General features: G+C 41.0%; 1 protein-coding gene across 3 annotated transcripts in view; it reads left to right on the top strand.

The window, feature by feature from the left end:
- The window catches only part of NCEH1 (neutral cholesterol ester hydrolase 1), a 46,265-nt gene extending 33,391 nt beyond the window's left edge, over nt 1-12,874 (top strand). For all 3 annotated transcript variants that reach the window (XM_027583910.2, XM_027583912.2, XM_027583913.2), the window contains 2 exons: nt 6,745-6,916; nt 9,060-12,874. In XM_027583910.2, the coding sequence (XP_027439711.1) occupies nt 6,745-6,916; nt 9,060-9,677 (790 nt within the window). In that variant the 3' untranslated portion in view covers nt 9,678-12,874. The remainder of the gene's footprint in view (nt 1-6,744; nt 6,917-9,059) is intronic.
- The last annotated feature ends 2,606 nt before the right edge of the window (nt 12,875-15,480 follow it).

The raw sequence follows: 15,480 nt of genomic DNA, 5'->3' as shown, positions 1-15,480 counted from the left end.
AACATTGCAACTTTTTACCCATAGCTTATATAATAAGACACAGTACTGGAACCATAAGACATAAGAGAAAAGAAAGATTTAAATTTTTTTTAAGATAAAATGCAAGATAATAGCAAAGTAGGCATGTTGGATATTATTAAATTCTACTTAATAAATCTATTTAATTCTATAATTAAATTCTACAAGGCATTTACGTTGCTTTTTTGGGTATGGAAAACTGTTTTAAGTTGTGTTTTGCTTTTAATTAAATCTTTACTACAGTCCAACCCTCTGTGTAGATGGAGACCTAGTCCCATTCCACCAAATGTCAGGTGGCCTTGTGCACAGAGCCCTTAATACTTTACAGAGCTATAAAGAATGTTGCTAAAGTAGACAGAAAAGAAGCTGGAGCACCTCTCTAAGTTTGCTGCTAACAGAGTTATAAGCAATGGGATTTTTATGCTTCTGTTGTTTTTAATCCGTAAAATTAGATGAGTGAAAGCTGACAAAATCACAGTGCTTTTAGGAGGCCCAATACAACACTCATCGCACGCAGTAAATAGTTGTACGAATAAGGTACTCAGAAAAGCACAGAGTGAATGGTGACCTAGCTGTGACTTTCTCTCTGTGCCTTTTCCTGCTCTTCTGAGTCATGAGCCTAGAAATCTTCATGCATCACTCCTACCAGGGCAGCCCTAGAAGGTGGGCAGACCAAATTCCTAAGCGTTCTCCTCCAAGAAAGGAAAGATTTGCTAAAAACTTTCCTTTCACTCAGCCTAGGCCAACTTCAGCAAATCTAAAGGCCAGCATCACAAATAATTTAAAACTAGAGAAAGCTAATATTGTGCTTCTTTTAAGAAGTGGCTTGTTTTGTTTTCTTCCCTGCCATTGACTAAAATGAATCTCTCCTCTTCAGACATATGCATCTAATGTCTTCCTGGCTCTGTTTTCTAGTAACATGAAAAATCCACTGGCTTCTCTCTTGTGGTTTTAGGTCTTCGAGAATTTCAGGGGAGCAGCGGGTGAGAGGGGCTAGGGGGTTAATGGGAGCTTCTACAACAAGTCTGAATTACAGCTGCAGAACACCGTGACTACAAAGAACACCATAGGTGTGTAGCCCAGTTCCACCCACACCTGAACTAGAGAAAATGTTTAGCTCCGGAAGTCAGACAAAGAGAGGAGGCCAGGAGGAGGAGGCACCAAGCCTACTTGGGCTTCTGTAGCCACCTGGGAGTGCTCTGGCTCTTTATCTACCTTTGAGGGTATAGGCAAGATTTGCATCTGAATGGGAGGAGGTAGTTTAGATCTATATTTAGAGCCTGGGGAGATCCCCCCGGTGTACTTAGATAAGTCTTCAATTGTGAACTGTGCATCAGAGAATCACATTGTTTAAACAGATCCCAGTGGATCCCAGTTCTAGGCTCCATCACTCCTAGGATTTTGGCAAAGCATCCTGACCTCTGTCAGTTCTTTTGAATGCCATTCTTACCCAATGGGTCAAGGCTTCCCTAATCTCAGCTCTCCCTTGCTGAATGACTATGGTCAAACTATCACAGGGGCCAACATCAAAGTCTTTAGTATGCAATTATGACTTTCCATCTACTACTAGAGGAAACAGAGGTGTCCTCGATGTGACCTATTGTCAGAGAGACTTTGAGGGCTCCAAGGAAGGAGAGCGACTTTTGGCTGGGCTCTCCCAAAGGTTTCACAGCGAAGCGGCATTTGAGATGAGACTTAACAGGACCGGCACATTGGATGAAGACTTGCTGGGGAAGGGCAGAGGATGGAGAGGACAAAGCACCGGGAATGGGAACAGGGAAACTGCTCAGATAACAGTGACAGTATGACTGGACTCAGTGATATTTCTGAGCCTTGGCTGTGCATCAGAATTATTGGGGAGAATTTCCCTTCAAATACAGATATGCAAGACTCCACACCAGATCAAATACGTTGGAATGTTTTGTAGAGGGGCTTAAGCCTCAGTGTTTTTGTAAAGCTCCCAAGATTATCGTAAGGTACACACAGAGTTGAGAAACTCTGAGCTATGCATTAGAATACAAGAAGTAGAGTTCTTGGAGGTGCATCCGGGGAGTAGGTGGGTTAGGAACAATTTCTTTTTTTATGTTTTTAAAGCCATATGGCTTATTACTTGTCTCACCACAGAAAGTGCTATATGACATATTTTATATATAAAAGGTACAAAATAAATCTTTAAAATTTTGTGTGGAAGGAAGAAAAGTATGTTATTAAAGATGTACCATGTGCCAGGCACTGTGGGAGGTGGTTCGTTTGAGAATATTGCAAAACGACTGAAATCAGGAGACATGTTCTGGGATGTCAGAAATCCGTAGTTCTGAGAATTTACTGCTCTGGTGAGGTAATGAGAAAACACATGTACCCATACACATTTATAAGGCTGTAGGTTTCTGAAGGAGAATATTTTCTTTCTTTTTTTTTTAAAGATTTTATTTATTTATTTGACAGAGAGAGACACACCAAGAGAGGGAACACAAGCAGGGGGAGAGGGAGAGGGAGAAGCAGTCTTCCCCTAGAGCAGGGAGCCTGATGCAGGCTCGATCCCAGGACGCTGGGATCATGACATGAGCCGAAGGCCGACGCTTAATGACTAAGCCACCCAGGCGCCCCAAGGAGAATATTTTCTAAGGCAGGGGTTACATGTTTGTTTTGAAGTCAGGGGTGAATTCACCACACAGCTTTGCCACATACGAGCTGCTGTAAACAAGTTACCCCTCCTTGAGCCTCACGTTCTCATTCTTACACCCACAAGTTTGCCCTGCAATTTGAGTGAAACACATCTACAGAGTACTTGGCAGGGGGCTGGGGGGGGGGGTGCCTCACCTAGCAGGAATAAGATAATATTTATAGAGTGTATGTATTTATTAAATTGATTAAGCTTCATTCCTGAGTTCACAACCAAATTTTGCTAGAAGGAGGTGTGTGCAATAACAGATAGGCAGAAGCCAGCTCTGCAGAGTTATCTATCCCTGCAGTGAGCTGGGCAAATTAAGACCATATTTGCCACAAATTCAGCAGGTGCTTTAACTCAAGATCTATAATTTTGAATTTTTAAAAAAGTCAGAATCCTCTTTTCATACTTTGCAGGAACATATCTTTAAACAAAAGCATCAGATAAATATATTTATTTATATATATAAGTAAATATATATATTTATATGTTTATAAATAAATATATATATGTAAAATTTATTTATCTTTGGCTCTAGCACTCATAAATTTTCTCCTGACTCTTGAGTTTTCTGTGTCTACAAAAATATTACAGAACTTTTGCTGTACTTCTCAGGTCAATTTCAAGTTACTTTGAAGGCTTATCTTACACTAGGTGACCTCAGAAGTACATAGTTTCACTCTATTTTCCAATCTATGAAAATAGTGTCCCTTATTGAATAAAACTAGAGAAAGTTTCCAGCTTAAACAAAGATAGGAGGGATTAGGAGGCAGATCTTTAAGGGTACCAGGAAGACTCTATTATGACCTGTTTGTTGTTTACTTTGTTATCTGAGCCAATTATTAATCGACTGATAAGATTGAGGCAGTAGCAAGGTTTTGTTTTTTTTTAGATTACCAGTTTCTCTTGATTCAAAGTCACGAAGACGTTTTGGGAAACAACATCCGAAGATTCAATTCATGTGTGTGTACTGGTAGAATGTGTTCTGACATCCTGGGCTACCTGGAAAACAGTTTATCATGATATATGGAATCTTGCTAAGATAAAATAGCCTTTATTGTCACAACTTGAGTCATGAAGTGCATTTGTTTTTATTTCATTGAAAGAATTAAGAGTTCAGCTTGGGGGTGCCTGGGTGGCTCAGGGGGTTAAGCGCCTGCCTTCAGCTCAGGTCATGATCCCAGGGTCCTGGGTCAGTCTCCCTACAGGGGAGCTTCTCTCTCTCCTCCCCGATCTCCTGCTTTCTGTCTCACTGTCTCTGTCCCTATCTCTGTCTCTCTCTCAAATAAATAAATAAAATCTTTAAAAAAAAAATCAGCTTGGTAAGGGGCACCTAGACGGCTCAGTTAGTTGAGCTACTGATTTCTGCTCCTGTTGTGATGTGCGCGTTGTGAGATTGAGGAGCCTCATGTAGGGCTCCACCCTAGGCGTGGAGCATGCTTAAGATTCTCTCTCTCTCTCTCTCTCTCCCTCTGCCCCTCCCTCCTCTCTCTCCCTCTCTCTTAAAAAAAAAAAAATTCAGCTTGGTGAAACTGAAGTTGAAAATTGAGATCTTGTCCTACAACTGGGGGTAAATGGAATCCTATGAGATGGCGCCATCTAGTGGACAAAATGGTGTACTCCTGCTCCTTTCACTCTAACCAATAGTATAGCAGGCGCTGTAGGACATAATGAAATTCAACGGGAGAAAAAAATATTTTGGATGATTAATTGATCCACAGATGGAAAAAAAAAAGAAGTTAGAAAAATCATTTAGTCCGTTATAAGGCAACCACTAAGGGAATTTTTTTTTATTGCATTTAGAATTTTCCAAATGCAGTCATTCTTGAGTAACCAGGTCAATGTTCACTACTTCTTGGAGTATTTCACAAATATTTGTCCATTTGATTGTATCTGTACTGAATGTCAAGATACTTAATTAACTAGCTAGATTTTAGATGGGGGAACAATTAGTTTCCGAGAATAAGTATGTTAATTATAAAATGGAAATTAAAAGACCTGAGTTCTTTTTTTTAAATTTTTATTGTTATGTTAATCACCATACATTACATCATTAGTTCTTGATGTAGTGTTCCATGATTCATTGTTTGTGCATAACACCCAGTGCTCCACGCAGAACGTGCCCTCTTTAATACCCATCACCAGGCTAACCCATCCCCCAACCCCCCTCCCCTAGACCTGAGTTCTTAATATTAGAGTTTAAGTAATTAGTTTCTATCCCACCTTGTTTTTATCTGTGCTTGACTTATTTCACAAATAAAGTAACTTGTCGGTGCCTCAGTTTCTTTTGTCGGCAAAAGGAAGGTGTTAATTCTCAAAAAGGGTTTACTGGATGGATGATATGTGCCTAGCACATGGATGGATACTGGGAACACAGTGATGAATAAAACACAGTCTTGATATCAGAGCACACACTTTTTAGAGGAAATACATAAAGCAATCGTTTTAAGATGAGGCAGAAAGAACAGTAATCTACCCCAGCACGTAGAATTATCAAGGAGTGGTACCCAGCTCCGCCCCGAAAGTGAGTGGAGTTTTAATCAAGGAACTCTACCTAGAGGTGGCCAAACCCTTGAGTGAGGCTTAAAGGATGAGTGAGGATTAAGGACGAAAGGAGGAGGAGATAGAGGGTTCTCCAGGCCCAGTCTACCAGCAGATACAGATTTGTAAGATGATATTATGGGTGGGGCGTTTGACAAAACTAGGTTCTTTGGAACTCTTAACGGCATAGGACTCCTACAAAGTGTACAGAGTAGGGTCCCAAAGGGACTCTGATATTACAAAGTGGGGTGAAAGGAGAAGCCTCAGAACTGTCCTGGCCGTCTGGCGGACTTGGCTTCCTTTTTGCTGGTTGGCAGCTAGCCTTTCAGTTCCATCCTCCCAGGGAGTGAATTCATTGCCTGGGTTTAATGTCAGGCTGGCATGACCTCTTCATTGGAGTACAGTTTTACTATATTTCTCAGGTAAATCATGAAGGGTACCATATGGAGCCATGAGACACTGACTTCCAGAAATAAAATGTCAAAATCTATTGTGGTTCTACCCATATCTTTTTTTTTTAATTTTTTTATTGTTATGTTAATCACCATATATTACATCATTAGTTTTTGGTGCAGTGTTCCATGATTCATCGTTTGTTCATAACACCCAGTGCTCCATGCAGAACATGCCCTCCTCAATACCCATCACCAGGCTAACCCATCCCCCTACCCCCCTCCCCTCTAGAACCCTCAGTTTGTTTCTCAGAGTCCATCATCTCTCATGGTTCGTCTCCCCCTCTGACATACTCCCCTTTTCTTCCTCTCCTATTATCTTCTTCTTTTTCTTTTTTCTTAAAATATGTTGCGTTATTTGTTTCAGAAGTACAGAACTGTGATTCAACAGTCTTGCACAATTCACAGCGCTCGCTCACCGTAGCACTACCCATATCTTAATAATCAACACCCACCTTTAACTTTGAAATTTTGTTGTTTTTCCATTGTGGTGGTCTAGGTGTTTGTTTTGTGTGGTGGCTGATCATAAAAAAAAGTGGGGGAGGACTATTACTAATACAAAAGCATTACATTCTTAAACTAAGTATTTGATTTGCAAGAAAATGAATGGTTCAGGATGCCTCCGTGGCTCAGTCAGGTAAGCGGCTGCCTTTAGCTCAGGTCATGATCCCAGGGTCCTGGGACCGAGCCCCCGCATCGGGTTCCTTGCTCAGGGGGGGCCTGCTTCTCCCTCTGCCTGCCGCTCCCCCTGCTTGTGCTCTCTCTCTCTCTCTGGCAAATAAATAAATAAAATCTTTTTTTAAAAAAGAAAATGAATGGTTCATTTTTATATTTTATTATTATTTTTTAAAGTAAGCTTTGTGCCCAATGTGGGGCTCGAACTCAAAACCCTGAGATCAAGAGTCACGTGCTCTACCGACTGAGCCAGCCAGGCACCCCTTTATATTTATTTTAATTCTTCACTTGCTTATTTCTGTGTCAAAAGAGCCAGTTTCCCCTTAAATCTTAAATGGCCTATAAAGACTTGGTGAAGTCCTTAAATGAATACAACTTTTGTCTTCACAGATACAGGCTAGTTCCAAAAGTTTATTTTCCTGCACAAATTCACGATGTTGTGCGTGCCACGAAGTATTTCCTGCAGCCGGAAGTCTTACACAAGTATTCGGTTGACCCAGACAGAATTGGCATCTCTGGTGACAGTGCTGGTGGGAATTTGGCCGCTGCTCTGGGCCAGCAGGTAATAGATACTGCCCTTCGGTGCTGGAGGTAGGAGGGCGCCGGCTAACCTCCTGCAGACAGACAGACAAATATTCTCCACCATGTATGGCAAAGGCCTAGCAGGTGGGCTGGTCAGTAGGGGGCCAAGTTATTCAGAAGCCTGCACTTGGAGAGTTCTCAGATCTTTTTGAAGTAGGAAGAGGGGTGAATGAAAGAAGTGTCATCTCTCAGTCCTTGGAAAGGCCCTGATTACGATTAATATGAGAAAAAGGTCTAATGTTTTATAGGGCTCTCTTGCTGCTCAGGGATATGCATGGAAATCAAGTATCCCTGGCTTCTTGTCTATGTTGGACCTGAAAAATGGGGGTCTTTGTGCTTAAATTCCAATTGCTAAGATTGCTTCCTTAGGACTTTGAGGTAAATGGAGAAGTTAAAAAGCGTTTCCCAGAGTTTTTTTTTTTTTTTTAAATACAAACAAAAAAAATTAAAATGGGTCAGCCACTTTGAAAGTTATCCCACAAGTTCATTTGGGCTTACCTGGTTAAATTCTTTGGAAACTATCTAGGTCTAAGAGCACCCAGAATTTTGGGCAGCTGCATAAATTCAAAGATAAGTACATTTTCTTCCTCTGATGGATTAAATAAGTTTAGAACACGAGCTCTGTCTTCTCGCCTCCAAATTTCTTTTGGTATTCTCAAATAGCATCCACCTTTTTATCTGTGGTGCACCTTGGTTTCTTCTCCTTTGCTGTATGTAAAGACCTTTGTTCTCTGGTATTGTCAGAGTTGCTGTACCTGTGTCCAAATGCGGTAAGAAGGAAGTGCCGATGTAGCAGGGTGAGAGCATCATGGGCTTTACAATGAGAACTGGGATGGAATCCAGTCCCCCTGCTTTGAGAGCTATAGGGCTTTGGGCAAGCACCTTAACATCTCTAAGCTTCAGGAAAATGAGGATAATGCCATCTGATTGCAGGGCTGTTGCCAGAACTTAGTGAAATGATGTATATACAATTCCTGGCACATATTAATAGTACCATTAACCGATCATTTCCTTTTGCTTTGACAGAGCAGTTACATCTTCCCTGGGGATGGGGTTCTAAATTCTGACGTGAAACAAAATTGCATGTGGCTAAAGTGACGTTGAAGATTGTTTAGTTGCCTATAAAACACAGTGACCTAGTTAGCTGCCTTTCAGAGGTTACATGAAAATATATATCATTTGAGGCGCCTGGGTGGCTCAGTCGTTAAGCGTCTGCCTTCAGCTCAGGTCATGATCCCAGGGTCCTGGGATCGAGCCCCGCATCAGGCTCCCTGCTCCGCGGGAAGCCTGCTTGTCCCTCTCCCACTCCCCCTGCTTGTGTTCTCTCTCTCGCTGTATCTCTGTCAAATAAATAAAATCTTTAAAAAGAAAATATATATCGTTTTAGACACAGTTCTCGTGTCTAAAATGAGGCAGTATGTTCGCATTTTGCAGGGGCTTGGGGGAATTGAGATCTGCTGAGGTAGGGGATGCATTCACGTTCCCATTTCACGTGAATGACGTGACTCCTCAACTCTTGGGTGCATGCTCATTGAGGAGAATGGAGGGCATGTTGCCAGCACCATTTAAATTCTCTCTCACCCAGTGTGAATACTAACTGCTCATCAGAGGAGATATCCCGAGGTCCTTCGCAGACACTTTGGAGTCCCATTGTCTGTTCCTTTAGCTTTTCCTACCCCTCTCCTCTGGAAGGGTAAGACTAGTTTGTTTCTCTCCAGGAAGCCATTGCCTTTTGGGGCCTTGCAGAGAATACCGAACTAAATAAGGTTCACACGTTATCCAACCGTCTTACCCCGGCAAGGTGTGCTAGTGCCAAAGAATAGAGACAAGTAAAGTGTGCATGGGGGTTTAAAGACCTAAGAGATCGCATACATCTGCAGTGTCCACTCAAACATCATACCCTTCTTAGTAAATATCCAGCAGCTTGATCGGGGTGGTGGTATGGTTGGTGGTAGGGAAGTTTTATTTTTTAAACTACATTACTTAATCCCATGGCTGGTAGAAATTTCACACTTATACCCTTTGCTTGATGCAAAGTAAGGCATAAAGCTACTTTATAAGGTGTGGTTTCTGTAAAAGGAGCCATGCAAAAAGAAATAATGTGTTTGCTTCCTCTTCTCCAGTTTACTCAAGATGCCAACCTCAAAAACAAGCTCAAGGTGCAAGCTTTAATTTACCCGGTTCTTCAGGCTTTAGATTTTAACACACCCTCTTATCAGCAAAATGTGAACACACCAATCCTGCCCCGTTATGTCATGGTGAAGTACTGGGTGGACTACTTCCAAGGCAACTATGACTTTGTCCAGGCAATGATAGTTAACAACCACACTTCACTTGACGTGGAAGAGGCGGTTGCCCTCAGGGCCCGTCTAAACTGGACGTCCCTCTTGCCTGCCTCCATCACAAAGGACTACAAGCCTGTCATGCAGACCACTGGCGATGCCAGGATTGTGCAGGAGATCCCTCAGCTGCTGGATGCCCGGGCAGCCCCACTCATTGCAGAGCAGGAAGTCCTGCGGCACCTCCCAAAGACCTATATTCTGACGTGTGAGCATGACGTCCTAAGAGATGATGGGATCATGTATGCCAAGCGTCTGGAGAGTGCAGGTGTGCAGGTGACCCTAGATCACTTTGAGGATGGTTTCCACGGCTGCATGATTTTCACCAGCTGGCCCACCAACTTCTCAGTCGGAATCCGGACTAGGGATAGTTACATCAAGTGGCTGGATCAAAACCTGTAAACAAGTAACATTTCTAGAATGCTTGAGCCCCTCTTGACCTCCTGCACTTGCTTTGGAAAGAGATGCACTTTTTAATTGACTGATTTCCCCTTGTGACTTCTGAGTGATGGAATCTCTATTCCTTGCATACCTTATGTTAATTTAATTTTGGGAAATGCATTTGACTAACCTCCATACAAAATGTCTGAAGCTGGTTCTCAAGATGGGCCAGTGTCTGTTCTTTTTGTTTTAGCCCAACTGCTACCATTACTCACGGCTGCAGAGAGCAGGATGAGGAGCCGAAATAGCTTTGGGTTCTGTCTTCATCAAGAAATTCTTTCTAGAAGAAATTCTTCCAGCTGTGGATGACATAGTGACCCTTAATGAGTAAAGAAAATGTGGGCTCTTCTTCAACTTGCTAGGGTTTGCTTTAAATTCAGAGCAGTGTTAACTTGTGTGCACGTAAAGGCCAGTGCTGGGGTTCCAGCAAGGACAAGTTTCTCAAATGACTTTCTTCCTTTAGAGCGTGAGAGTTATCTGTAAGTCCAGTTGGATTAGAATGAGACTTGAAAGTTGCTTTTTACCACTATTATTAGAAAATAGAGAGTCACATGGACTGGATATCTTTACATTGTTAAGTGTTTTGGTTAGCTGTCTCCGTGGGGGTGATCTTCTGGGAGCAAATTCATTTAGATGTAGGATAAATTTTTCATTACAGAACAAGTAAAACAGACAAATGAACCAACCTATTTATTTTCGTAATGAATATTTCTGACATAAATTACCAAGAGCAGTGTGTAATATATTCGGCATAGTCAGAAAAGAAGATACGTTTAATACTGAAATTATGAAAAATACCTTTAGAGGGTCTAGTTTATTCTTAAAAACTCAATTTTTTCACTTACATGGCTTTAAAATGAGGCTATTTTGGTATATATAATGTATTGTTTATTTTTTAAGTTATTTAATGTTAATATATGCAGCTAGACTTAAGATTTTTCAGAATAACGTCTATAATGAATATTAAAAATCATATTTTTTAAAAAACTACCTTAGAATTATATCCACGTGTAATTTTATGGAAAGAGGTAAAGTAGCTATTAATATTTCTGCACATTAGGCTTAAATATTTTGATGTTTATAAGCAATCACAAATTAAAATAATTAGAAACTATGACTACACCTGGTGTAGTCGTCTAAGTTTATAGTTCAGTAACTTAGGTAAGACACACACTGCTCATTTCTGCCCTCTATGGTCAGAGGAACGCTAACTCATATTCTCCTGGGTGACGCATACATCTGCACCTGGTGCCTTCACCTCTTTTTATCTCCTTCCAGCCTGGTCTCGAATTTACGATAGCCCAACCTTGACTTCATGTAAAGCCTTCACCGCCAGTGGGAACATCTTCGGAATTGCAAGGGACTCCAGTTCTGGGTTGAGTACCTCTGCCCTCCTTCCTGCCATTCTGACCATGCTCCCCCTGCCCCCGACCCCCTGCCCTTTGCAGGGGTTGCAGAAGGGAGCAGGACAGCAGGTCATGATATGGCCCATCCATCAATGGACAGGATGGAGAGGAAGTGAAACCTTTTTGCTTGTTTGAAAGGGGGGCACTTCCCACTTCTGCAATGAAATCAGTGAAAATGTGCACCCTTATTTTTCATTTATTATACAAGCCAGTAGCATTTTATGTAAAAATATGTGTGTATGCATGTGTGCCTGTGTATGTCTAAAAAATAATCATGCAGATTAACATGCTAATGGACGGAGACAAGTCATTGACCATTTCTGGGCCTTTTCCCCCTTCCCTCTAAAATCAGTGATTTGAATTAATCTATGAGGTCTCTTCCAACTGTAAATTCCAACCATTTTGTCAGACTGGAAAATTGTATTGGCTTCTTCTCCAGTGGTTTTTTTTGTTTGTTTGTTTGTTTTCTATGGGTTTTTTTGCAGGTCATTTTTTCATATACATAGACACAAATCTCATCAAAGATTTTGTTTTTCTAAAAAACCAGGATTTTGGTTCTTACTCTTTGACAGCTACTCTCCTCTTTTAGTACTATTGGGTTTTTTTAATACCGTTTGAAGGGACCAATGTCTGGGCCTTAGTTTGAGGTTATCTACCTCTAGAAAGCAAGGAAAATATACATGCAAAGAGTTTCTTAAAATGGCATATTTTCGCCCAGAATTATGAGCCAAATGTTATAGTAATTACAGACAACAAATGATTCTAGATCTTTAAAGGGTTCTCTTGGATGAGAAGGGAGTGAAAGAAAAAGGGCCAACTACTGTTCCGAACGAAACACTTGAGTTTCATTAAAGCTTTTTTTGTGTGTGAATAATTTGTCTAATGACTTAAACTGGATCCCACCTCAAACCTTGCTTGAAGTTCTTTCTTTTTTTTTTAAAGATTTTTATTTATTTATTTATTTGAGAGAGAGAGAGAATGAGAGAGAGAGAGCACGAGAGGGAAGAGGGTCTGAGGGAGAAGCAGACTCCCCGCCGAGCAGGGAGCCTGATGCGGGACTTGATCCCGGGACTCCAGGATCATGACCTGAGCCGAAGGCAGTCACTTAACCAACTGAGCCACCCAGGCGCCCTTGAAGTTCTTTCTTGAAATTCTCCCTGGAATAATAACAGTTGGGATCAGGATACACAAAAACCAGTAGGTACAAGAGAGGTTAAACCAACCAAAAATCTGAGTGCTAAGAACTCCTTCGGGACGCCTACAGAGTTTATGGTGAAGATATCTTAGTTTGGGTGAATTCGCTGTCTTTTAATTTTTGTTCTTATATTAAAAAGTTTATGCTCCGCAGATTGATTTTATAGTATGATGGCTTTGTTTTGTTTTCTTATTTTATGGAAAAGTTGATAGTCTTTTTGTAGTATTGTTGTTTGTGAAATATGAACATAAATATATGAAGAAAAAAACCTTGAAGTGCTGCGAATATCGTGGAGTGTAAATTAGTCTTAATGTTTTATCATTAATTTGTGAAGAATTTGAGACTATTGTATAATTATCTTGTTGGCTATGATATTTTATGCATGACCTCTTAACCTTTGACTTTTTGCTTATTTCCCACTGCCAAGAGGAAGGCAGATTTTTATGAAGGATTTTGGGTAGCAAATCTATTTTATAAGATGAAAATCCACAGTGGAGGCAGGAAAGTCTGTATCTGTTTCGACTCAAGTTTAGAAATAAAATGGCTCCATCTGGGAATGTGCCTCTTTTACTTCTTGTCTCCTTTTCTGGTTCCTATCTCTCTCTCTGTATCTCGGATCCCTAGCCACAGCTCTGCCCAAATCTGCCCACCGAAGTCTCCCAGCTACCTTTTGATCCCTGAGAGGTTGGTCGGTGGCCTCCTTGATGACATTCATTTTGTGTCTGGATCCAGTATGTGTTGCTCATGTTGGGGAATCCTTTCTTGGACTGACTAGAATCTTTGCCAAAGTGAGGCAGGCCCTGAGACTATTCGGGGACTTTCAGTACACATATTAGAAAGGGATGACCCTGGTACAAATGAATTTAGATTTGAAGTAGTTTAGCCACAGAAGTATCAACTTTCACTGGAGGAAATGTTTCAAATTGACCCTGACTTTACAAGCAAATCTAATAATTTCACACTTGAGTTTATTATGCTGAGTTTATATCAATGTTATAGGAATGTTTAAAATTCAAAGTGAATTGTTCATATTGGTTCTAAACGGTCACATACCTGTGTGTAAATTATGTTTTTCTACTCAATTTTAGTTTTTTCATCTTCTCCAACAAAACCTCTGGGGTAGGGCTATATTTTGTTGGAGAGACCCACTAACAGTTGCAGCAATTCTTTGGAGCATTGAAGATGTACTCTGTGTGTTTTAATATTGTTTCTCTTGTGATTGGCATTTTTTATCCCCCATTTTTTTTTATACCCTCTCCTATTTTCCAATAGATCCTGTATTTAAACATCTAGAAGATGTTGGTGTCAGTACCAGCATCCCCAGATCTCAGAGACTTGCGACATAAATATGATTTCTACTGCGTAGCCATGTCACATTAGAACCAGCATCTTGTGTCATTAGAGAGGCTGGTGACATCTTGTGTCTTGTGTGGAAGGCTCCTCCCCCAGATTTTCTCACAGCTAGCCCACTGTTGACAGGAGGTTGAGAGCCCCACCTTCTGGAGAGACTGTCTGCCCAAACGAGACCCCCCCTTCCAGGGACCAGGCTTTCTTTAGCCCCTTCTGATTGCTGTTGATTGCTGCCCGTTTGCCATCTCACTTCTCCATCTGCAATTCTCGGTATTTGATTGTTTTCTGTTTTCCTCATATTTAAATGTAAGCTCCATGAAGGCAGGGACTTTATTTTGTTCATTCCTGTTTCTTCAGCACTTAGAACAGAGCACACAGTGGACTATGAAAATGTGTTGCTTTTGTTTTTTTTAAAGAGGGGGAGAGAGAGAGGTGGGGGCAGAGGGCGAGGGAGAGAGAATCCCAGGCAGACTCCATTCCATTCCTAGTGCAGAGCCTGATGCGAGGCTCAATCTCACAACTCTGAGATCATGACCTGAGCCGAAATCAAGAATTGGACGCTCAACCGACTGAGCCACCCAGGTGCCCCTCAAAAAGCATTTTTGAACAAATAAATCCTCACTGAGAAAAACTGAGCTTATAAGAATTAGGTTTTATTTTTCATGTGTTTCTTTTAGAAGTAAATTAAGTTTATGTCATAAAAACTACTTACTTTAGACTAAAATTACTTAGCTTAAAAACTAAACATTCCCAAGAAAAATTAAATAATTCAAAGTAATCTCATATCTGTTTTTAACTAAATTTTATTTATTCTTTTTTAAGATTTTATTTATTTATTCATCAGAAAGGGGGAGAGAGAGAGAGAGAACACACAAGCAGGGGGAGCGGCAGGCAGAGGGAGAAGTAGGCTCCCCACTGAGCAGGGAGCCCGACGCGGACTCGATCCCAGGACCACAGGATCCTGACCTGAGCCGAAGGCAGACACTTAACCGACTGAGCCACCCAGGCGTCCCTAACTACTAAATTTTAAAGCAAAAAAAAAAATTTTTTGAGAGCATGGATAATGATGTGGAGAACAAAGGCAAAAGAAATGAAGAAAAAAATTAAATTTCCTTTGCAGCCCACTGACAAGTACTTAAGACAGGCAGGGTGACCTTCCTGCAGGAACTCAACTGTCTCAATATTAATACATTGCTAGAGGCAAAGGGCAACCTTAGCTTGACATTAGCCTGACCTCCAGGATCCTGTAAGTCTTAACATAGAAAAATCCTTTTGTAAACTTGCTTTATCTACCCTCCTCCCCCAAGATATATGTTAGCAATCATCTTCCTAACATATGGAGCACTGATATACATCTGAAGGCTCTGAAGACTAAGGTTTTACTAGACAGTAGCAAATGACCTTATCTTAAACAGCAGCTAGCCCCTCAAGTTCCTGAAAACCTTGCTTCCAAATTCCTTAGAGATATACACTATCCTTAACCCCCTCCCAACTTAAAAGTATATATAATCAGTCACCTGTCACAACCCTAGTGCAGCTCTTCTTGCCCACAGGTCTTGCCCCCGTGCCTTACTAAAACCATGTTTTTTGCACTGAAGCCGTCCCAAGAATTCTTTCGTGACCGTTCACTCCTGGACACCAAACATTTTATCACATCAGTTAAGGTGAAGTCTTTTTATTTTTCTTCCCTCCATAGCTCAAGTCCTTCCTGTATTTTTCTTAACAGATATTCACCGAGGTTTTTACCCTGTTAAATAAAACTGTTGCAAACTGCCCTAAAGAATGATCTATGTAACACATTTTACTAAGTGTT

Source organism: Zalophus californianus, chromosome 1 (genome assembly GCF_009762305.2).
Source record: "Zalophus californianus isolate mZalCal1 chromosome 1, mZalCal1.pri.v2, whole genome shotgun sequence".
Taxonomy (NCBI): domain Eukaryota; kingdom Metazoa; phylum Chordata; class Mammalia; order Carnivora; family Otariidae; genus Zalophus; species Zalophus californianus.
Note: the sequence above shows the minus strand (reverse complement) of the source record. Positions and strands in the feature narration are given on the sequence as shown.